The following is a 24,083-nucleotide window of genomic DNA, read 5'->3' as shown; positions in this document are numbered from 1 at the left end:
CCCCTCCCGCCGCGCGCCCACGTGCAGCAGAGGCCCAGCGCAGGGCGGCGGCGGAGCCAGCGCCGCGCGGCGCCCTCTGATGACGTCACGCGACCGCCGCCCCGCCCCGAGCAAGGCCGGCGCAGCCTACGAACCGCGTTTATTAACAATAAAATCTGCTTAAAATACACGCGCGCACCCGTCGGCACATTACAAACGCTCCGCCGGGCCCGGCGGCTGCCAGCCCCGGCCTCCCCTCGCTCTCTGCTGCGGAGCCCGCTGGGGCCTCGCAGGGCCCACGTTCCCTCCGCAACTGTAGGCCCAGCCCTGGGCAAGGGTGCTGCCCTGAGGGTGGCCGCTTCCTCAGGGCCGTGCAGGGCGTGCCGCGTCCCTGCCGTGCAGAGCACTCGCTGTGTTGAAGGCACAAGGAGGCCACGGTCTGTAAAACAGTTAGTGCCAGTTTCATACATCTGCTGCTGGCCTCACGGCCTGGGCAATCTGTATGACCAAACCAAGAGGCGATGGGGGCTGTGGCCAGCTGTCTGCACACAGGCAGGAAGCAGCACAGCTCCTGGGACTACTTCAGCCAGCTCCAGTCGAAGTTCTGAAAGAGGAAGCAAGGAAAAAACTCTGAGAAGTGGAGACAAAAGATTCACTATCTAGCACCTCTCTATCCTCCAGATAATCATTCCATCACAGCTGAAAACCCTCAGCTCCTGTCACATCCTCACCGTTCCATGACATGGCTTACTGTGATTGCACTGCTCTCCCCACACTTACTATAACACTCAGGCATGGCACAGGCTGCCTTGCACTGAGAATGGTATGTCTGTACACAACCTACTTCTACTGGCCCTATTGATTGTACAGGCAGTACAGAAACACAAACATAAGAAAAAAAAGGCTCCCAGCCATGCTTATGCAAAAACAGAGAAAAAAAGACCTTATTGATTTCTTTCTCTTGTGTTGTTCTGAGTGATTTTAAGAGGACAAACCTCATTTTCTGCTGTTGTTTCCTGTTGTTTAACTTCTGTGTCATGATACGAGGAGAATGGGAAAGGAATCAAGCGTAACCAAATCAAGTATTGATGGGCAGAGCATGATTCCACAAGAAAGAATAATCTTTCTGGGTTAAAATATGTCAGAGTCAGATGTTGCACCATGGGCTGAGATGCACGAGATGACAGAAAAATAGGTAAGAATAACAGATAGGAAGCCATTCAGAGAGCTTCCTCCTCCTCTCAGCAATAGCAACTTCTGCTAATGAATTTTCATTTGCTATTAAGTTTTCACTGAATTCACCCTCAGCAACTCCAGTAAACTCTTGGTTCACTGTTTACTATGATTCATAAAGAGCAGAACATTAAAATGTCTAGAAATTAACATTTTTCAAAGTTTTCAGAGCTCCATTTCATGAACCACCTTCATTTCTCCAACCCTCTGTTCCTTTTTTCAGTAGTTACAACAGATGAACAGTTTTAACTTTTTATCCCACAGGAATGAATGCTAACCCTGAAGAGACACTGTAAGTAGCTTCTGAAAAAATCCAAGACAGAGCATATCAGTGGATCTCACTTCCTCAAAGATCCTTGACTTCCCTACAGAACTGCAATAATTTGCAAAATAAATTGAAGCAATCTCAAGCTGACAGAAGCTGTATTGACTCTTCTCCTTTATAAAAAGGTCAGTCTGATTGCCTAATTATATCTGTATTGGTGTTTCTAGGAAACAGACCTAAAATCAGCTGAGGACCTTTTCAAGGAACCTTGTGTTCTGTGATGCTCTTCATCCTCCTCGGCCCATTTGAGCAGTAACTTACCAGCCTCAATCAGTAGCTTGGGAACAGAGTTTCAGACTGCATCAACATTTCTGTCATGCCTTGCTATTTCAAAAAACAATTTCTAACAATTTCTGAAAAAAGCCTTCTTAGGACTCTCTAAAGCCCTGCTTCCACTATAATGAAAGCTTAATTTAATAACCAGAAAAGGGCTCCATGCAGGCTGCTTTCCACAAAGACCAGCATGTTAGCAGTGCCCAGCGAGGTGACAGACATCATATGCCAACCACAGCAATTCACAGAATCACAAATAATTAAGGAGTGGTTTAGGAGTACTCCATACCCACAGAGGACTCTGTTGTGGCTGTGACAGTCAGATCCTCAGAAACACACCAACAAGCTTACCGTCAAGCTGTTCTGCTCTTCTCTGGCCTCCTGCAACATACTGGTAAAGCGATCAAGATAATTCAGGTTCTCCTCTATCACGTCAACAAAGTTTTCCCTGTAGGGAAGGCATAACAAGACAAATATAAAAAAAAGTTAACATCAGTAGTTTCTGCACTGAAGAAAAAAAGTAAAACACCAAGAACTAACAATTCTCTGCAATTATAAGCTGCCTTTTAGGGCATAAAACACACCTGAAGGTAGCATCCAGCAGATCCTTACCCTACAAGCCTCCATTTGTTCTCCTTCCCTACAGAGGAAGTACACAAATTACTCTGAAATTCAGCCTTATGAGAACATGGGGAATGAGCTGAGTACAAAGGGCCTGAAATCACTGCCAATTCACCATAATGCTTACATCTTACAGCTCTCTGTACAGTGCCTCATACAGCGAAGCCAGGTTTCAAAGAGGATCTCTGAGGCCACACAAAAGCACTTCAGGAAAGCACCCATTAAAAGTGTGATCAACCTGTATCACTAGGAGGTAGAATATGCCCTGCAGCAGCAGATAGAAAGGAGGAAGCTAAAGGTTTCAGAAAACTGACTTCCAGCGAAAGCACGCTTAGAAAATGTGTATCTTCAGAACTTAGATATTTCAGGCCCAAAAAGAAAGAGATGGCCAAATGGATTGATAAATGAAATGTTTGTGCTTGTAAGCCCTGCTACTGCTCCACAATACCTGCACTGCTGAACACCGAGTGTTGAGCAGTCTTTGAGGGGTGTTCTTCTTGTTAGGCTGACTGGAATTACAATTACTAATGAACTGAGAAAAGGGAAAAAAAAAGCACCAAAACCCTCAGCTCCTGTCAACTTTCTTGTCTCAGCTAGACTGAGATATGAAAGAAATTAAGTGCACAGTGCTAACTGATGGAGGTCACAAGTTTTACCTGAGAGCAGTATATGGAACTTGCTCAGGATTGGAGCATGGAGGTTTGTGAAGAAAGAGCTATCCAAACTCCTGAGGTTTTGGAGTTTTAGTAACGTATGAGGTACTGAAACTGTTTTGGAGGGATGAAATAAAACATTGATTACTCATGACTCCAACTTCAGACCTCCATTTCAATTAAGACTTTTAATACTTAAGCTGTGAGAAGTACTAAATATGGCCTGAATTATCTACCACCTGCACCAGAGCTTGGGCATGAAAAGAAACTGCATTTTGGCTCCAAGTCTGCCTTTTGCTGTGGCCCTGGGGCAGAGCTGTGGTATGGACAGAAGGAAATTATTAAAAAACACCAGTCAGAAACTGAACAATGTTGCCTTCAGAAGCAGTCTAGTATTCTAAAATGCCCTCTCGTAGCATATCCAAAGTCCACCACGTGGGATGTGGTAAAGATGTGTAAATAGGTCAGGACCTCTGAGCACTGGTGACATCATCAGCAGAAGACATGATTTCAGAGTGTATGTGCACAGTGGTTATACCGACTCCTCTCTCTGCAGCAGCATCTTTTCCTTGTTGCTCTTACCCATCTCCAGTAGCTGCCATAGATGAAAGAGGGTGAGGTGCATATTCTGAGGAGCCCTGGGGGACCCACGTGGCTGCTGGAGTTGAAGCTGTCCCTTCTAGGCTGGAGCTTACCAGTGAACGAGAAGAGCTCTGAGTCTAGAAAGAAGAAACTTGTTTTCTGTGATATGTTTCCTAAGCTGATCTTAAACATTGGCACATGGAAATCAAGATAATTTGGGCTGTCACTAGAAATGATGTGTAAAAATCAAGTGTATTCTTCAAACACCCAATGCTATTTAAGAAAGCACCCATTTCACTTTTGCAGAAATACTAACATAATTATAGGTTTAAAAGAGCAGACAGAAGTTTACCTATCCCAGTATACATCCTGCAATATACTCAGAGAACATAAAAATGAAGCTCATGTCATGCTATGTTACATGCACTGCATTCCAGCCTCCAGCAATGTGCCATTTAAGGACTTTCTGGGATCAAGAATTCCTATACTGGACTTCTTTTCTATGAATCTGTCTACTGTCCCTCTAAATCTATGTGAACTTTTAGCATCTCAAACTTCCCTTCTCTACAGTAAAGTAACTACTGTAACTACTGTATGGAAGCACCTCTTTTTTGTTTTGAGTTTCTTTCTTTACAGCTTCGTTTGATGTCCCCTGGTTCTTACAGTGGAAGGAAGTGCAAAAAATCCAGAAGCTACTTACGCAAGCAATTTTCAGCAAATGCCATATCTCCCTTTGTCTTTTGCCCTGCATCTGCATCACCGAGTTATCAGCTTCTTTGATGTTATTTAGAGCCACTTCAATCTTTGGAAGCAAGTCAATAATCTTCTGCTTACAGCCCAAGAGCTTGCTATAACGAAACCAAAACACACAATTAATTCCAGCTTGTGCAGCAATGAGCTTTTTGAAAGTGGCCTCATCTTAAGATTCAAGGAAAATTCAGTGAGAACACCCCTTTCTCTTAGCTCAACACTGTGGTACTGCAGGTACAAAATGTGCAAGACTGGAAGGACCCCTGGATTTTTCTCTGTCTGGTTAAGACTCAAAAAAGTGGGCAGACAACACTGCTACTAATACCGAGAATATAAGCTGAGGTACAAAGTTGATCCTGATGCTGACAGACAGTACAGAAACTCAACCATGGTATTTTCATTTTGTTTGCCTCTGTAGACTGATGTACCTAACTTTCTCTGTGGGATCTATTAACCATAAGCCACAGCTGAAAATAAGGAAAATTTTGCTGACTACTGAGATCTATGTAATGTCTTTTTTGTTTGAGCTGTTTGAGGAATTAATGAACAAATCACTGTTATTTTCTCAGCTGTTTCAATATTCTTTTTCTTTTTAAAGATTCAAATTCCAACTTAAACACGAGCAGAGCTGCCTAATTTTAAGGTAAGCCCTTGGCTGCTAACAGCACAAGCTACTGTATTTTCCTCTCACTTGCTACTAGCTATATGCATTAGCTGTCTTAGAAGAAAAAAGTGGAAATTCAACACAGACAAAAAGAGAAGAATTGATACTGCTGTGAGAAGTGCTTATCTGTGAATGGAACATTTGGGATCTGACCCAAAGATACAAATGCTGAAAGTTGCCTTTATTTTTCTGAATAGTGTACCTGAGATGGCCAAAGAGCTCCTTCAGAACTCGGTCTTGGCTCTGAACTGTCTGCACAATAATCTTCACCATGTCTGTGCTGTCACTGTAGGCATGATCTGGAAGGAACATCAATCATTAATAAAACGTTCAGTGAGGAGCCACTCACTTCCCCTCATTCATACCCAGAGACAATGAAAGTAACTTAAAAGTAGGCAAACAAACTGAAACGCAGTTCATAGGTTGGCTATAATGTCTCATTAGGCACAGCTTTTTTTAAACATCTCTTCGTGCCACAGATAAAGGCTTCAGTAAGGAGTAAGTAGTTGCCAAATGCACAAGCAACTAACTCTTCCTTGCTCACCAGGTACCACATTCAGAACATGTAATGCCCAAACACGAAGCTCCATCAATAACTGAGATATTAAGAGAAAAAAAGATTGCCATTTGGCTGGAGTGATGACACAGGAATGGCAGTTCTTCCTGAGTATGGAGGAGTAAAGGAGTAGTATCTGGAGAAAGAAAATGTTAGGGAATGTCAGAAGGCATACAGAGTTGTTTATGGCAGATACTCAAGTGTGAAAATCATAGGACAAAACAATGACTGGGGAACAGTACTATAGGAATTCAGGAGAACTCCTGGCTCAGCAACAAGAAGAAATTGGCTTGAGGTATGTTCTTCTAAACAGTATTTTCAGGGTTGCAGGAACTGAGTTGACAAAAATTAGTGAAAGTTAGTTGTTGGGCACAAATGCTGAGCAGTCTTTGAACAACCTGCTTCCATACCTGGAGGTCTTGTTTTTAATTGCTTGTACAGGTCTATGGCTTTCTGTTCCCTTCAAAAAGAAAGAAAAAAAAAATCATATGCCTTCACATGCCTCAGCTATGTTTTCTTTCTGTAGTATCCTTAACTACAAAACCTCATTTTTGTAACTAAAGGTACTTCTGCAAAATTGCCTCAGAAATTCTTGTCCCTGTTCTGCTTATGTTGCCTGGTCAATTTTAGTAACATTCTCCAAATGAAAAACATCCACAGCACAAACAATAGGACAGTGTTTCTTTTCCTTCCATTAAGTATATGTTGTTTCTCTCAAATATTCCAACAAGCAGCAGTTTAGCTAGTTCTTGGGCCTACACCAGACTTCTTCCCTTAACTGCCCCTAGATCACCCCAATATGATTACAAGAAACCATGCAAACTTCTCCTTATGTATGTGAGCATTTCTAACATATTTCTAACATATTTCATAGTTATCAGTCTTGAGAGTCCTGCAGCAGCCTAAGACAGGGGAGAGGTGCTCTTTTCTCCTGCTGCACAGGGAAAAAAGAGAGCATTAGCATCCAATGCACATCCAGTCTGACACACCACAAAGGACCCACCTGGGTCTTAGGGCTGCATACATCAAATCTTAAGCAGTGTGCTTTGCTACAGCCTGAAAAACAAGAGACCCAATCCCCTTCTCCACTCTTTGTTAAGAACAGAACAGAATTTTGTCTTCGTAGCACTAGACTATCCTGAGCAACAGCTCAGGGTATACTTGAAGCACCTTGATAAACGCTGATGCAGCCTTGTGCTTTCACTAGTGAAAGTGCTACAAACAATGCTTCAGAAGGCAATTTCATCAGTTGTTTAAGCTGATGTGAATGTGGACTACTGCTGCAAGAGGGAGTTCCTCTCCACCACCACTTCCTCTCCTGGGCCAGTTGTTCTGTATCAGTGACTATACATGGACAAAAAGTAACTTAGTTGACCTAGCTTTGCAGAGAGGAAAGAGCATGCCAGGAGAACGTATGCTTCCTCTCAGAATACTCAAAGCTAGTTAGAAGAGCTCTTTTAACAAATTTAATCTTGTTGTTTTGGCTGTCCCAGCTGTTTTCCCCAGGTTTCCAGAGGTCCAGCCATCGTGCAGCTGCAGATTGGTTAGGTAAGCTAGGTGAGCTTGCTCCTTTGACTGAATGCTAATAATTCTTGGACAGATCAGTGTCAAAATCTGCTTTACAATGCCGGTAAATGATCAGTTCATCTACAAGAGGAAGGCAAAGCCACAGAACGTTGGACCTTCCCTCTTAACACCAAAATAATCTTAAAATGATCACAAGACTGCTCTGTACACTCAGCTTGCAAAAAAGTGAGAAACACATTTTGAAAACACTGACAAAAGAGCCATTACAACAGATTAAAACATCACTCAGACATCCATTAATGCACGATAAAAACAGTAAGTAAAGAACTTACAAGCTCTCCATGACTTCTCCTTGGCGCCTTGCGTATGGACTCTTCTGAAGCTCCACAATCTCTGTGTGCAGAGCCATGATCTGTTCATCTAGATATCCAATATCTTCAGCCTATGGGGAATTGGAGTTACAAGTCAAACTGAAGGAGGACAGCAAGAATAAAGATAACAATCTACAGAATACTTCTTTGGACAATGGGCTGACTCCCTGCAGACTTTAGGAGATACAGACTCTTCAACATGACTGCTACTATAATAACCAAGGTTACTCAGTGATATCATTTGCATTCACAACAAGGATGAGAAAAATCAGCTTCTTCATTAATCACAGCTCTTCAAAATGCATGTTGCACATACACATTCTGGGTCTACAAATGTTCCAGCAGCAGAGATGTTTTCTCTTGTTCTTACAGTGTGAATAAAAGGTGCTCTCACATTTTACATTCCCACATGCTTTTTGGCCTAACATTTCCCTAGTATTTCACATTTTCCTCAAAGCAATACAGAAATACTAGCCTTATATCAAGCCTCTCACACAGTCAGATAAGGCAATGAACAACAATCTTTCCAAGCACAAGGAGAAGCCAAGTGGTGCCCAATATACACTGGAGATCTCTGGCATGGTTGAGAAAACACAAGTTACCATCTTGGAACCATGGACTGTGGATATTGAACGAGCACAGCAGAAGTAAGTGGTGAAGAAACTGCCTTCCTGAGAAAGCATTCTGGGATATTTCATCTTTTCCTTTCTGACCTGAGTCTGTAGGATCTGCAGAGGGAATGTTTTCTGGAACAGACTTGTTACTGAAACTGCGGAAGTACTTGGTGTGAAGGTATATAAATGGGATGAGACACCAGAAAAGGATGGCAAGTAAAGAACAAAACAAGAAGTGAGAAGCCATATGATCAAAGGAGGTTGTAAGAAAAATGCTGCTCGTCTCTATCTGGAGCACTATGGCTCACCATAAAGACTGTAACTGTGTCTCACAAAAGTTATGCTACCTGCTGGATAGTCCAAGATATCACTGTGTATTACAGAGTAAATCAATTTCCATTTCTGATAAACATACACGGTGTGACTACAATCTGGACTGCAAGGGTTGAAGATCGATCATAATGCTCAGGCTCTGCAAAGCAAAAGCTGTTTCCTAGAAACAGCTGTTGACAACTTTGAATTATTCTGCTGGAAGCAGCCACCATTATATTTCTTGTTTCCTACAAGGAGTGTATTGGGTTCATATGGCAAGGTTTTGGTAGCAGGGATGCAAGAGAGGTCTCTGTGTGAAGAGACCAAGAGCTTCACCACATTAGAGAAGACCCAGCACTCCACTGAAAGGACTGGGAAGATGGTAACCAGCAAGCTTTTTTTATCATATTAACTCTCCTGTCCTGTTGAGGACAAGGAGTGAGTGAAAAGCTTGACAGCTTTCAATAGATGAGACATAATAGAGACTACTTTCTGAGATATTTTAGACATCTACTCTGAGAAATACATTGCAAATGCTCTGCTTTCTTTTTGTGACCCTTCTAAATGGCTTCTGCCTCCCAGGCTTTGTTCAGTATACTCAGGAGAAAAGAAGCAGCAGCAGCTTTCGACAATAAACTGCTGTGATCATTCTTCTTCTGTCCTTAGTTTTTTACAGCTAAAAGCTTACTTTTTCCCCTGTAAAGGATTGGACAGAACAACAGGCAGAACTGTTCTACGTCAAGGTCTCCATCTCCTTATTACTTTCAATGGAAGAAAAATTGAAATACTCCCAAAAAAAACCACATCAAGATTACAGTGGTGTATTTCAGCTAGGCTTTCTCACAGGACAAAGTCTTTAACACTGTCTCCCACAGCATTCTCCTGCAAAAGCTGGTATCATGTGGCTTGGACAGATACACTCTTTGCTGGGTAAAGAACTGGCTGGAGAGCCGGGTTGAGAGAGCGGTGGTGAATGGAGTTAAATCCAGGTGGTGACTGGTCATGAGTGGTGGACCCCAAGAGTCGGTACTGGGGCCTGTCCTGCTCAGTATATTGATGACCTGGATGAGGGCATTGAGTGCACTCTTAGTAAGTTTGCAGGTGACATCATGCAGCTGAGAGGAAGTACTGATCTGCCTGGGGCTAGGAAGGCTCTACAGAGGGATCTGGACAGGCTGGATCACTCGGTTGAGGCCAATGGGATGAAGTTCAAAAAAACCAAATGTCAGGTCCTACACATTGGCCATAACAACACCAGGCAACGTTACACACCTGGGGCAGAGGACAACTCTCAATAAGAACTGGTTCTAGCTCCATTCTGAATTTCTTAAGAATGACTCTAATTTCTTTTACCAAAACTTAATTTGCCTGCTTACTTGCAAGGAATTTGTCTGTATTCTTAAGTTAAGTAGTACAATTTTCAGATCACTGCCTAGTGACTGACTAGTATTATTTTCAGTTTTAGCAATGTACATTTTTGTGTGCAACAAAATCAGTGTAGAAGACTCTTGGCAACACCATTCCTTTTTGGCAGTAAACAACATTTCTCTATAGCCTACTCTCCTTTATAAACAAACTGAGTCTAGTGAATTTTGCATTGGTTTTGCTCAAACCACTAGATTCAAACAACTTAGTGCCTACCTGGGCACACTGAGAGGCCTTCTCTTCCATCTCCTTCCATGCTTTCAGCATCTTTTCTGAAGCTTAAGAGATAAGATTTGTTAACGTGTTAAAAGCTACAGATGACAAAAAGAAAGCATGACATAAGCTATGCATGCATCAGTTGAATTTAAAGACAAACAGAATTAGGTTGAATCTAAGCAGGAGCCATGACCCAGGTGTGCTTAATGGGGAACAGCTGACATGTATTACTATGCCTGCAGTTATGGAGACGTCTTATACTTATTAACCTCCTGCCTTTGCTTGCGCCAAATTCCTGTCTTTCCCCCCGAAAAAAAAACAAAGATGCTGAGAAACACAATGGCAGCTCCTGCATACATTTTCTTTTAAGGTAGTTCCTACCCACAGTGGTTCACAGTCAGCCCAATCCTTTACAAAAATCAGACAAGGCACCCAAGAAAGTATTACAAAAATATGTACATATGCCATAAGCCATCTGGTCACTGTATCTCTCCAGGTCAAGGCGAATGCTCTGGTGAAAGAATTCCAGCTTTGCTTTCAGTTGCTGAGATGCTGATACCATATTGTTTTTCATTTTGATTAGGTTGGCATTATACCGAAGGAGACTCAGCCTAACAAATGAAAGAAGAACATCACATTAGCTGAAAAGTGTATGTGGATTTATGTGGTCAGCAACCAAAGAAGCTGTCACTGAAGGAAAGACGTGACAAACAAAAGAAATAGTGAGATGTTTAGAACAGGGAGTGTCAGTGGGGTCGCAGACTCCCTCTCACCCTCAGAAGATGCAGGTCCTCAACAAGCAAAAGAGAAAGTCCTTTCTCATTTCCTTATTTTTTTTTTCTTTGTGTGTGTGTGTCAATTAAGACACCTTTGCAATGGGGACTATTTTTAGCATACACAGGCTCCCGTAGGGCATGTGGCCCCTGGTGAATGCTGTCATCTTTTTTACTTCCTGAGGCACATAATACTGCCCATTTGCTGCCAGTCACACTGGATAAAACCCTACAAACACAGCAAACAGTTTCCCTGATTCTGCCACTTGTGAAACAAATGCCCTGGGCTGTACTGTGGGCAGTGCTGCCAGCAGCTTGAGCTGACTAATATCCTCATGTCAGCACTGGTGAAGCCACTCCTGGAGGACAGAGCCCAGTTCTGGGCTCACCAGTGCAAGAGAGACATGGACACACTGGAGGGAGTTCAACTAAGGGCAACAAAGATAACTAAGGTTCTGGAAAATCACTCATAGGAGGATGAGCAAGTAGAAGAAGCTGAATGGCATCACTATATGTAAATATTTGAAGGAAAGTTCAAAGAAGGAGGCTCATTTCAGTGGTTCTCAGTGACATGACAACAGGCAATGGGCCAAAACCGAAATGTCCAAGGTTCCATGTGAACATAAGAAAACACTTTTTTTTTTGTAATTTAAACTGTTCAGTGAGCACTGGCACAGGTTGCCCAGAAAGGCTGCAGAGTCTTCATCCTCAGAGGTATTCCATAGCCATCTGTACATAGTTCTGGACAAGCTGTGTAAGAAGGGATTGAACCAGATGACCTCCAGAGGTCTCTGACAACCTTGGCTATTCTGCAAGTCTGTGACTGCATTCAAGTTTTTTCAATTGTTATCAACATCAGGCACTGTGAAATAGAATTAATGGAGCGGTTTAAGTTCCCAGCCCAAACACACTTCATAATGTAGAACTATAGAAGAGCAGAGAGCTATAAAATTCCTAGCAATCAGGAGTCTCCTGAGCTGCATGCTTCCAGTCAGTCTCCATGTTTGCATAATACTGAATCCTCTGAATTAAGAATAACAACTTACATGGCAGCTCTCTGGCCCTGGAAAAGCCTGCTGTAATCTTCTTTTAGCCCAATGACATAGTGAACTGCTTCTGCCCATACCTTGCGGAGCTGAGGAATTGGCAACTGGATTTTACTATCCTGTACTGAATACAAGAAAAACACAATTGCACCTAAATGGAAGAACAACTCTAGAAAAGGAGCCTAGTGCTTACAATATTCCCTATTCCTGCTTCAGGTACCTAAACTGAGAGATCAAGGTACATAAGAACTGCTCATTTGCTATATGATGTTCTGATTTCTTTCAGCATTTTGGCTACTGGCAATAAAAGATATGGCATAACACCGTGTGAAATGTGAGAAAAGGCAGGACCCGTGGTTTGTTTTATCCATTAATTCTGCACCTAAAGTACTTGCTCAAGCTACCAAAACTCTACAGAAGAGTTCCAAAAGAGTAAGCAATGGATGCTCTGAACTGTTAAATCTATAAAAACGTGGAGATAACAGCACTGTAGATAACATTTTGCTAGGCTGCTACAGGTTCTTAAATGGTCCTCTTTGAGTCAGAGGCTGCCCTTCGAGATACACACAGAGATTAGTAAGGCAAATCTACTTCCACATTAAACAAGAAGTAATGCTTTCAGGTCCAAGGTGTCCTCCAGCATACTTACCAATATAATTTACACACTCAGACAGACTCCGAGAAGCAAAGGGTCCATCATAGACAGTTTTGCTTTTATCGAATAAGTAGACCATATAGCTATCCCAGCCCCTCTGCACAAACAAGAGAAAATCTGGTTACAAAACGAACCCGTTATGGTCATCAGAAACACTTCATATCTGATGCCTTAAAAAACTGATTTTGACAGATTCTACAGAAGCACAGGACCCTTTGTTAGCAAGTTACTTTAAAGATTTAGTTGTAATATATATGTTATACAAGAAAATCATGCAACATAGAGTAAATTGCCTCAAGTAGGATGAGATCAAAGCAATTAATCTTCCTTAAGATTTCAAATTCCCTGAGAGTGGGAAAGATTTTAAATGAACAGAATCATTCTTACTACGCCATCAATAACACACTGGGAAGCAGGTTTTCGGGGGTCCAGGCAAATTCCTGTTTCCAAGAGCAGTTCCTGATTCCCAGTGCTTATTCCAGTTTCAAATTCAATTCGAATCTGAAGGGAATGAAGACTTTCCTCGGGATGCAAGAGAAATGAAACGATCTTGGCAGAGGTCATATTTAGGATGTGTACTATCTGTAAAAAAAGAGTGCAAATTAATTACAAGCCACTGGCTATCCAAGACAATGCACACAATAGCCTTGAAGGGTGTACGTAACCATAAACCATAAAGTTTTAGTGACTACAATAATTAAGTGCGGGTGTAAAGCCTCACATCATAAAGTCCAGACTTGTAACTTTTAACTCAGTATCAGAAAACTATGACCAAACCCCCTCACAGCTCCACAAGCCACACTGCAGCTTCATTACACCAAAAGAATAGCAACAAGCCAGCACAGAGACCATCTCAAGTCTGTCATCTCTGAAGTAGCCAGCACTGCTTTCAAAAGGGGAGACTAATTCCTCCATATAAAACAACTGTGACATACCTCCACCTGTCTTCTCACTGCTCTCATGGCTTTCTCTGTTTTTACTGTATCTGGGTGGAAACTGTAGGTCCTCAAACCACATCACAATATGCAGATTGTGACAAGTCCCACTTATTGCCACAATGTTTTGTGTTTCTGTCTCTAATTCCTTTGGAATTCTTTCAGATTATCCTCTGGCTTCCATGTACTTTTGCCTCAGTTAATCTCACTTCAGCAGTTAATTAATAAGTTGAAGGCGAACAGCCAAGTGAATACAACCTCTGATCTATTACTAGTACACAAACCTGGACTCACTGTATCAGTAATACAGTTCAAAATTAACAGTCATTAGCAAACATTGAACAGTCACTTGAGCTTGCTGAGTCCTTACTAAGATGACAGGCAGGAATATAGGATCATTCTTCTGCTACAAGAAGAAAGCTAGAGATTAATATAGCATATGATATTCTGTCCTCAGATATGTGCCAGACAGGCTGTATACACACATACTTTCCAACATCAGTAAAAAGATTCCTCAAAACCCAGAAGCTAGATGATGCCAGGATTACAGCTTTGCTGTACTGAGCACAATTCCTGTTCTCTGAAATGTTTCTACTGAGCCCAGTAAAACTATACTCACCTTCAAATTCAGTATGTGATCCATAATTAGGAAGCACTTTGGACAATTGGTTTCAGGATCTAAACCTCCACCTCTCTGTTCTGGATCCCAATTCAGCATCAGTTGCAACCAACTTTCCATCGGTTCTACAATTAAACTAAACAACAATAATAATAAATTTCAAAACAGAACAAACATGAGAAAGAGAAGGCAGATATTCTAACACACTAAGCTCACTCAGTAAACCAGAGTCTTAAAAACTGTCTACAGAACAACCATCATCATGCTGCAGAGCTGCTAGGAAAAATTACAGAATTGTAGGGGCTAGAAGGGACCTCTAGAGATCGTTGAGTTCAACCTGCTACAAAATAGGACCCCTGCAGCAGGATGCACAGGTAGGAGTCCAGATGGGTCCTGAATATCTCCAGAGGAGACTCACCGTCTCTCTGAGCAGCCTGTCCCAGGGCTCCATAGCCCTCACCGTGAAGAAGTTTTTATGCATATTGCTGTTGGAACTTCCTGTGCTCCAGTCTATGGCCATTTCCCCTTGTTCTGTCCCCACAGATAGCTGAAAAATGGTTGGCCGTGTCCCTTCGTCTCCCACAAAGCTCTCTTCCATGTTTATCCACATCAAAAGCACGTAAGTTGATTATCAGTAACATGGTAAAAGCGGTAAAAGGCACTACACAGTGCAAGAAGCAAAAAGCACTAGCTCTGAACTAGCTATATTTGATTCTCAGCTTCAGCTGAAGCCCTCCAGTGTCAATGAGTTATGCTGCATCTGCTAGACACATTTAGTACTTGTGTCTTCAGGTAAGTGACAGATAATTAGTCTGACTTCTGATGTGGTACAGACCAACTAGTATAGATGGGAGGCATTCCTGGAGGCCTCATAGTCTAGCTCTTGCTCCTGACAGAGCCAATCCCATAGATCCAGCAGGGTGCTCAGGATCATGTCCAGGCAGTCCTTAAGCACTGAGAATCCCCACTCAGGGGATGCGTCACTAACTTCAGGAAACTTTTTTTTTTTCCTATCTCCAAATATCATTTTCCTTTAAGCACCTGCGCTGTGGCCCTTGGTCCTTCCACTCTGCCTCTCTGTAAAGAGTCTGGATCTGTTGTTTCTGTAGCACCCCACTAGAGAGTGGGAGACAAAAATCAAGCTTCAGCTTCAGGAACTTCTTGCATGCTCTATTCAGCAGGCTCTGACCATCTCTGAGGCCTTGGCTGTTCTTTCCACAGTATTTTCCAATGCAAATACTAGATGTTTTTGCTTTCATGAAGCAGCTAATTTAAGCTCCTGTGACTAAAGTTATATTAGAATTGTTTATGACTTGGCTTATGAGGTTCAATACCATTAAATTTTCAGGTAGATATTAATGAAGTCATCTCCCTCAGTGAAGAGCCCAAAGGTTCCATAAAGAGCCATGGGGCTACAAGCTATTCCATAACAGCAAGTGATAGCTTGCTTACAGGTCGAGACAGCATTTAGGAGAAAGAAGGACCCCTCCATTTAAAAGATGAGCCAAAAATTATCACATATAATCACATTGTCACACTTACCTACAAATGCTGTGAGGCTGGGGCAAATGAGTACTAAAGCGAACCTCCCCACTCATCTCTTCAGAAGCAAATATGTGTTTTGGATCCTTCTTCTTAATTTTCTCATGCCTAGAAAATAAATTCTTTATGGGTATACTGACAATATTACTTTTGTAAAGGGCCAAGCAAACCTGGCATTAGCAAAAAGTTTCAGCTTTAGCTTTAGAAAACAAGCTTTTTTTGGTATGAAGATATTTCTAAACAATTCACCTAGCATAACTGTCTCTGGAAACATTTTCACATCTGCTTGCAAGGACATCTGGAGAGCATCAAACAAAAAGACCAACAGGTAACAATTAACTGCGGACCACAGAGCAATGCTGCCCAACAACATCAGTCTCTGCACAACTGTGAGACAGTTTGAAGTTGCAGGAGTCATTTGGCAAAATCACTGCACTTGCCTTGATGCCAGAGAAGCATATAAGATAGAAGTATTGGAAATGCCGTGTTTTACCAGAGCCAACACTAGGAAAAACACTGTTTGCAACTCCACCTGTTCCTTCATCCTGGCTCCCTTCAGCACTGGTTTGCATCTTGCCTAGAGCTCAGTTGCTTGTGCAGCAGCAGGATTTCCCAGTGCAAGTCCCATGTAAGCATGACCTCGGCCACAGCCATCAGCCAGGGTGAGGTAGACAAACACTTCTTGCCCCTGGAGGCCAGTCTGCTTTCTTAGCTGACTAAGAAAAATGTCCCCCATTTGGAACAGAAACTGCATGCAGATGGCCCACACTGTTCTCTTCCTTTTTACGAGTACAGATGCTTGGAAGTGCTGTTTCTCTGTCATTTGTTTTTCACTACTTTTTTTATTACGAAACAGAGTTTTCCAAATGTTGGAAAAAACGGGACAAATATTTGAACTTTTAAAATAATAAAATCCCAAGAGTTAGGATTTTAAAGAGAGACTACTGCACTATATTGGTTGATTTTTTTTTTTTTTGGTTAAAGCACTTTAACTTTAAAATTTACTTCCTCTCCTTCCCATTATTTTAATGCTATCAGGAGAACAAATTTCATGCTTGTTCTGTCGCAATGGACTGAAAAATCCATCTTTATTTATATGGTCCTGATACTGAAAGCTAAGATGTGGAAATACATCAATAATACATCAGTAAGCCTTTCTGCTCTTTGTTCTAGCCATGAGAGAGTAAGGAGAAATTTCCACATGCAAGTTTATGTCCTTCAGTTCTCATCCTTGTTAAGCTATTTGGAAACACATCCTATGTGTCTACACTGCAACAGGAAGTCTTGCTGCTAAAAAAATTTGTTGCTAAAAAAATAAGTGACCTCACAGCCCAGGGGAACAAAGGACTGTATTGCTCCTCTCCATGCATTAAACTGTTCTGATATTACTTCCCCATTTAACAGCATGAATTATAATTAAGTTTTTTGATTCAAACTTCAAATTTTTGCATTAACTATTATGCTCAGAGGCACCCATGACGATATGTATAAATTATCAATCAAGGTGTCATTAATGCAGTGAAAGTACGACTGGCTTCTGCAAGACTTAGCAGACAAAGAAGCCTCATCATTCAACAGCAATAAGTTTGATATTGAGGTTCACACTGTCACTTCGCTATACGTGACAGCTGTCAGTCCTTTTGCTGAATGTCTTACCAGGTAAATGGCTGGAGATTGTGTAGGAAAGGCCGAAATCCTGCAATGCATTCAAACACCATCGTTCCAAAGCTCCAGTAATCAACAGTGACAGAATAGGATTTATTCTCAAAGAGTTCGGGAGCCTGAAAAGAACCATGCAAGGACACTTTGAAAGAGGCAATTCAGGCAATCCAGCACCACTGCAGAGACAAATCTATGTCTAGGAGTGGCTCTCAGCTCCACAGGGAAAGAGGAGGAACCAGCAGAAGGGTGACAAGGGACTTCTGTAGGTTCTGACACACACTTCTACAATGCTATAAAATGTGGTAATACTACATCACTTGTACAGATAAAAAACAAAACACAGCTGTCTTACCAAATATTGCAGTGTTCCAACAAATGAAGTGCACAAGCTTCCTTGATCCAAATCCTTTGCATAACCCAGATCAATTATTTTGTGAATGATCTGTAAGCAGTTTAAATAGATCATCAGAAGAACAAATTCAAAGGGAAAAAAAACAGCCCAACAAAACCAAATCTATGCAGTGACATGCATCCAAGAAAGGGAAAGCCAAACAGGAACTCCAGAAAAAGTCCATGGTGAAGTTTTGAAACACAACACTGCACTGAATCTTGCTGTTTCACCACATAAGCTGGCCTCATCCACCTACCTCAGCTTAGACTCAACTTCGTTTAAAGCAACTCAGCAGTTTTAGCTTGGCATTCTACCTTATTATGTTAGAATTTGAAGAGTAACAATAAATAAAACCATTTTTTGTTAAACAATTCACTGGGTTGTACTTCTGAACTAGCTTGATTGTATACACAACCCTCAAAGCCACAACTGTAAGGCTACCATAAACTACAGTTTTGTATCATTCCTCTGTTTGCATGTGAAGTTCTTGAACAGAAGCAAAAATTGTGTGCTTTTAATGACAAAGTTTACAGAATAAGCAAAGTAGAATCTGTTGCCCCCAGATGATACAAACATTTCATAAATTCAGAGTTGAGTTTTCAGTCTAGTTCAATGCCAGAAGCTACTCACTTTTTTATTTCTTTCAGGCAAAGCTGCTCACAGTTTGCAGAAATGTGACTTACCTTCCCACCTTCATCCTGAAGAACAATATTTTCAGGCTTTAAATCTCTGTGTATAATTCTGTTTTCGTGCAAATATTGGATACCAGACCCTAAAAGACACGTGTGATTTAACAGAAAAAACACATTTATTAAGGACATAGCTGAAAAATATCTCCAGTTTCTTCGATTTTGAAAGCAACATGTTTTCATTTAGAAGAACCACTAAGAACTTGACTTAGAATATTTGCTGGGTTTGTGCATATGGCTACAGGACTGAACAAGCTGTTCCTCTGCTCTTCAGAATGGGGAGGCTGCTGTGAGCTCAGACCTGGTGGCACAACCGCAGGGCATATCTCTTGCCTTAAAGGTGAGAGAAGGGAGCTGATTCCCTGATCCAGCTGGGAGCTAAGCAAAAAAAAAAAAAAACCAACCAGGTTTTAGCCAGGCTGGTTTTCAAAACGTCACAAGGTCATGGAAGTGGCTGGAGGGAACAGAGCACCCAAGAAAAGGCAAAGGGCAGGACTTTGCCTTGTGGCAAAATGCCTTGAGGTAGCTGTGAAGCTACTAACAACAACAGGAGAAAAACTGCCTGTGGGAAGAGAGGAAATCACTACTACACCCAAATAACACCACCTGCTGCTGAATAAAAGGTTATTTTGCAACTCTCTGCTACAGGACACTGCCACATACAGAACAGCAAAAAACACTTGTCAAAGTGTGAGATTTTTTTTTAACCTTCAAGACACAATATCTCTCACTGGAGCCAAACCTGCAACCATCACTGGCCTATCACTCATTTACACACTTAACAGTTTCCTACTTGCACTTCTTCATGGCACTTCCAAATCTTCCCCAAAGACATGATAGAGAGAGAATGCATTACCAGCAACATATGAATGTTTTATACAGTAAAATGCTTCTGACTTTAGGTGAAGCTGTCAGACACAAGGCTGGCAAACAGCCTGCATGGAAGAACACAGATCATGGCCTGAACAGGCAATCAGCCCATGAGAAAGGGCTCACGTTAGCTTGGGAACACAAGTAAACTGCCTCTAGCTTGTGCATGTAGCTGGAAGAAACTTGTTTTGTGAGAAACTGCCCTGTAGCTGTAACTCAGTCTCCTTCCTTTCTCTGAGTGACCTTGCTTATTCTGATATGTGGTTCTTTATTGTCTCCTGCTGTTATATATATATGGTACTAATGGGTTGTGCAGACATCTTGCTGGTCACCACAGGTATCTGCTGGGTGTGATCCCAGGGCAGACACTCCACCAGCAGGGTGTCACTGGTAACAAGGTGAAGACTGTACTGGCTGGCCACCCCAGTAATGTGAGTACCTCTCCATTAAACTGATGCAGAATACTTGTCTCTGCATACATTCTTAAGGATTGGTAAACTCTATACAGATGGCTGACTTTTGCATTACTTAGCCCTGCGGAGAACAGACACCAAGTTCATTTTCCTTTTTAGTTTCATGTCCCCCTGCCATTTTGTGAGCTCTAACACCAGTCAGGAGTGACCCTGGAAAAACCATCACACCGTTTTGACTAAGAAAGGTACTAGTTCTTTTTCCACTTCAGAAAAATAAACCTTTAGGGGAAAGCCAACCCTCTCTCCTCTCACTCATAAAGAGGACATGAGAATCCTGCCTAAAAGTCCAGACCACTGTGTTCAAGATATTTTTTCATGCCAAGATGGCTCCATTCCTAGGAGAGACTGGTTAACTATCAGAGAAATAAAAGATGAGAAGCTCTGCTGAGGAGCATTCTTGGAAGGCAAGCTTGCAAGGGAGACCATCAGCAGACATAACTCTCCAACAGATTACCTATCCTCTCCCAGAGCAGCCAAGAAGCTGCTTTAAGGTGCATCTCTCCTATCTTTTCTTACAGACATTTCAGTGATCAAGAATTTGGCCACCAAAATCTCCACCTCCACTTGGAACCTGAGGCTGAATGTGGATGCTGCATCTTGACATAGCCACCCTAGTTGCAAGCAAAGGAGACAACAGACTCCATCACTGTGCTAGTCACATTTCTAACATAGGACCATACAATAGCTCTTTCAAAACGACAAGCTTTTCAACATTGAGGCGCTTATTTTGGGATCCCTCACCTAATTAATCCTTAGTTGAAAGCAAACTACTACCCGGAAGACTGCTGGACAATACAAGGCACAATTAGCTTGTGTAAGATGAATTATGTTCTCTTCCTTTTCCGCTATGCTCTTATCCATCTTGCTTTCCACTCTGCTTTATTGGCTGTCCCATCCTCTCATCCTGAACAAACAGAATTTCTCTGCTACAAAGCGCATTCTACAGAGTGAAGCCACACAGAAACGCAGACACACCCCGGACAGCTTCTTGCTTTTAAGCAGTAGAAGTTACACTCCTTCAGACTGGCATGCAGCTTGGCATCTGCAGAGCCATGAACAGAACAGGAAACTTTTGACCTTAATGTCACCCACAGCTTGTTACCCACAGCTGACCACTATATAGCTTCTTCAGTCCCTTTCCATGGACACGTCATTAGTGTAAGCCTCTCGTCTCTGCAATCACCAGAGACATAGGATCCTTGCTCTGGAATAGAAGTCCAGTTTAGTTTTGCACACAGTTTTTGTTAGTCCCCTTCTCAGGTGAGCTGAAAAAGGAAAATGCCATTACACATAAATACAAATATACACAAAATAAACAAACAGACACTGAAGTCCGTAGACTACATACCAATGTCGCTAAGCAGAGAAAGTATTTGGCTTTCCTTAAGTCCACAGCAGTTTTCTGGTTTGTTTAGCAGCTACAAAAAAAGATGATGATGTTTACACTCACAATGCATCAATTAATAGTCAGAAACAAAATCCTCCATCCCCTGCCAACACCTCACAGAAAACGGCACAGCTCAAATATAATTCTTGTTGAACAGTGTGATAGAAAAGAGGGGAGGGAAAGAAAGAAAACAAAAAAATCACTGCACTGAGACAAGATTGAAGAGATTTGGACTGCTAGAATAAAACTACAGAAATCTGAAAGCTGTCAAAAAGCAAGCAGGCGAGAGACTTAGAGTGGGACAGAGGGCTGGGAGTAGTGGGGATCCCCAGGCTCCCAGAAACTTGTGTTCCTCATCTCCTGAGGAAACTGCCCTAAGAGAGCACAAGCATAAAACATGTGCATGACCCACAGACACAGATGTTTTTCCAAGCTTTATAAAAGATTATGGATGTGCAATGGCAAATTAACAGCACTGAAAAGCACAATGTCCAATAACTGTAAGAGAAAGATTCTAAGAAGTGTGGGATCAGAAATGAGAAACAATGCTTCCTTTTTTTTTTTTTTTTTTTTTTTAAAGAACAAAGCATTACATGTGATCAAGTGAAATAAAGTACAGTACTTCTCAAGTTGCACTAGCATCTACGCATTAGATGTTAAATAATCAAATACTGCACTGAATGTAGAGCAAATATAACCCCAGATTTCTTGGCTGATGTTTCCAATGTGCCTTCAAGTATTCTCAAAACTTTTACTGCATAAATACAATACTCAAACATCACCAGATATGTGGACAGCTATGTACCTATGCAGTATGCTACTTCCACATATAGCCCCTTCCTTTAATTGACAACCTTTCAGCCTCTTAACATTGTCCCAGTTGTCTTAAACAGTACTAAAACGTAAGATGAAGCCGTTATACATTAACTGCTCTCACAGATATGCATTACATCACTTAACATCTGCTCGGATTTCTCCAGTCTGCTTGCTGTGTAGCACTGGTGAGAAAAACAACAAAAGTTGAACAGAAGAAAAGTTTCCTGGCCACTCTGATGACATGATTTCTAAGCAGAACTTAAGTGGCAGAAAATTACCACCACTAAACAAGTGACTGCCTCTTGTGTACAGCTAAAATAGACCGGAGCATGAGCTTTTATCTGGCCGTGCAGCAGCTGCTGCCAGTTTCCTTTTCTTGTAGGTGCTGCAGGTTTGTGGAGGAACAGTTCCCAGCTGATAGGAAAGAGCCAGCTAAAGTTTGTGAAACTGTGGCACCAGCCCAGCACTGAGAGCAGTGCAACGCTGGACACATGGGAGTTAATGACATATCAGACTCCAAACCCTGACATGTAGAGTGCTAGCATCTAGGCTTAGGTTGGAATGAACCTTAAAGACCATTCAGTTCTAACCCTTGCAATGGTCTGGTCGCACCCCATCAGATCAGGTTGTCCAGGGCTCTATCTGTCCTGGCCTTGGGCACCATCAGAAATTGGGCACCCCCAGCTCCTCTGGGCAGTTTGTGCCAGGGCCACACTGCCCTATGAGTAAAGAACTCTATTATCTAAATTTATTTTAAAGCTGTTTTCCTTTGCTACATCACTACGACCATGTCAAAAGTCAGTCCCCCTGCTTATAAGCTCTTCAAGTAGTCACTGTATATTTACTTCCCTGGATCTACACTAAAAAAGAGAAGCTCCACAGAACACATATGGCTTCATAGATGGCCGCAGCTATGGGGACAGCACCACCACCCCTTGTTTTGCTGTGCCATGCAAAGCAAAGCAACCGTTACCTTCCGGAGGTCACCCCCCGAGCAATACTCCATTGCCAGAAGAGGCACATCGTTCACAAGGAAGTTCATTTCCTCAGGAACCTCGCAGGCTCTCACTATGTTGGGATGGTTCAACCTAGACAGACGGAAAGCTTGTGAAAACCCTGGCTACTCTATTGAAGAGTGGGAAGAAAGGACAGCTGGCCAGCCAGGTTTAATGCCTCAGGTATGAGCTACGCTCCCCAGGTGTACCCTTGCTGAGAAGTGCTCTCTACCAGTGCCCAGTCCCATGCACCCCCCACGTTGGGAACACCTCAAAGCCCACATGCAGGACTTTAACGGAGAGCTAGGCTCCCGGCTCGCACTCTGGCTGAAGTTATTTCACGCGTGCCTCTATTCCTGCGTGTAGAATAGGAAAATATTTCCTATTTGGCCCAGAGGTTTAAGCACGTGCAAGCACTCGAGGCACACTGCGCACTGACCCGCAGGCTGCCGGCACCTGCTCTCCGATCACGACGCGCTGCTCCCGCGACTGACCCGCAACCCACGGCAGCCGCAGCTGTCTGCGCGCCCCAGCGCCGCGGTTGAGGAGGGGAGCAGAGCGGCGCGCACCCGCACCACGACGCCGCCCCGCGGGGCCGCTGCTGCGCCCGAGGACGGCCCAGGCGAGCTCGGCGGCCGCCGCAGGCTGCGCGCAGAGCTCCGCGTAGGCCCTCCGGAAGGGCACAGCAGGACGGGGCACCCCGTGCCGGGACAGCTCCGGTACGCGCGAGGCGAGGGGCGGCTCTACCCGCGTACGGACAAATAGGGAAGCGGTGGCGCCCGCTCGGCGGCCGGAGGCCCGGCACTCACTTCTTCATAATGTCGATCTCGTGGCACCAGCGGTCCTTGTTCTTGACGCTCAGCTCCAGCCGGCACGACTTGATGGCCACCCGGGCGCCCGTCTCCTGCGGCACACAGCCCCGTCACGGCGGGCCCGCTCCCCCGCCGCCGCCGCCCCCCCCGCCACCGCCGTCGCCCCACCTGGTGCTGGTAGAGGCAGACGTTACCGAAGCCGCCGGTGCCCAGGCGGTCGCGCATCTCCCAGGGCCCGCAGCCGCCCGCCGGCTGTCCCCGCAGCGCCACGCCGCTGGGGGCCGGGGGGGGCCCACGCTCCGCGCCCCGCTCCATGG

At 43.2% G+C, this 24,083-nt stretch overlaps 1 protein-coding gene across 1 annotated transcript; it reads right to left on the bottom strand.

Annotated features, from left to right (window-relative positions):
* Positions 1–122: 122 nt before the first annotated feature.
* CHUK (component of inhibitor of nuclear factor kappa B kinase complex) lies at positions 123–24,081 on the bottom strand. The gene is made up of 21 exons (XM_031602556.2): positions 23,935–24,081; positions 23,764–23,858; positions 22,933–23,047; positions 21,105–21,174; positions 18,408–18,496; positions 17,686–17,775; positions 17,328–17,452; positions 15,672–15,779; positions 14,130–14,265; positions 12,963–13,157; positions 12,570–12,672; positions 11,921–12,044; positions 10,561–10,712; positions 10,102–10,163; positions 7,496–7,605; positions 6,047–6,096; positions 5,283–5,379; positions 4,367–4,514; positions 3,667–3,803; positions 2,162–2,258; positions 123–583 (listed from the first exon to the last, which is right to left on the bottom strand). The coding sequence occupies exons 1-21, from the start codon at positions 24,079–24,081 to the stop codon at positions 557–559; spliced, it is 2,277 nt and encodes a 758-aa protein (XP_031458416.2). The 3' UTR covers positions 123–556.
* Positions 24,082–24,083: the final 2 nt, after the last annotated feature.

This window comes from Phasianus colchicus, chromosome 8, assembly GCF_987193195.1.
Source record: "Phasianus colchicus chromosome 8, bPhaCol1.hap1.1, whole genome shotgun sequence".
In the NCBI taxonomy this organism is placed as follows: Eukaryota; Metazoa; Chordata; class Aves; order Galliformes; family Phasianidae; genus Phasianus; species Phasianus colchicus.
The sequence above is the reverse complement of the archived record's forward strand: the minus strand, read 5'-3'. Positions and strand labels throughout refer to the sequence as shown.

Bases quoted from the DNA above. Each gene is read 5' to 3' on its own strand.
- CHUK (XM_031602556.2), bottom strand. From the start codon at position 24,081: ATGGAGCGGGGCGCGGAGCGTGGGCCCCCCCCGGCCCCCAGCGGCGTG. The intron at 14,266-15,671 runs GTAAGTGTGACA...ATTGTTGTTTAG, and splicing joins CAGCCTCACAGCATTTGTAG to TTTAATTGTAGAACCGATGG. The intron at 4,515-5,282 runs GTACACTATTCA...GTTTCGTTATAG, and splicing joins GAGCTCTTTGGCCATCTCAG to CAAGCTCTTGGGCTGTAAGC.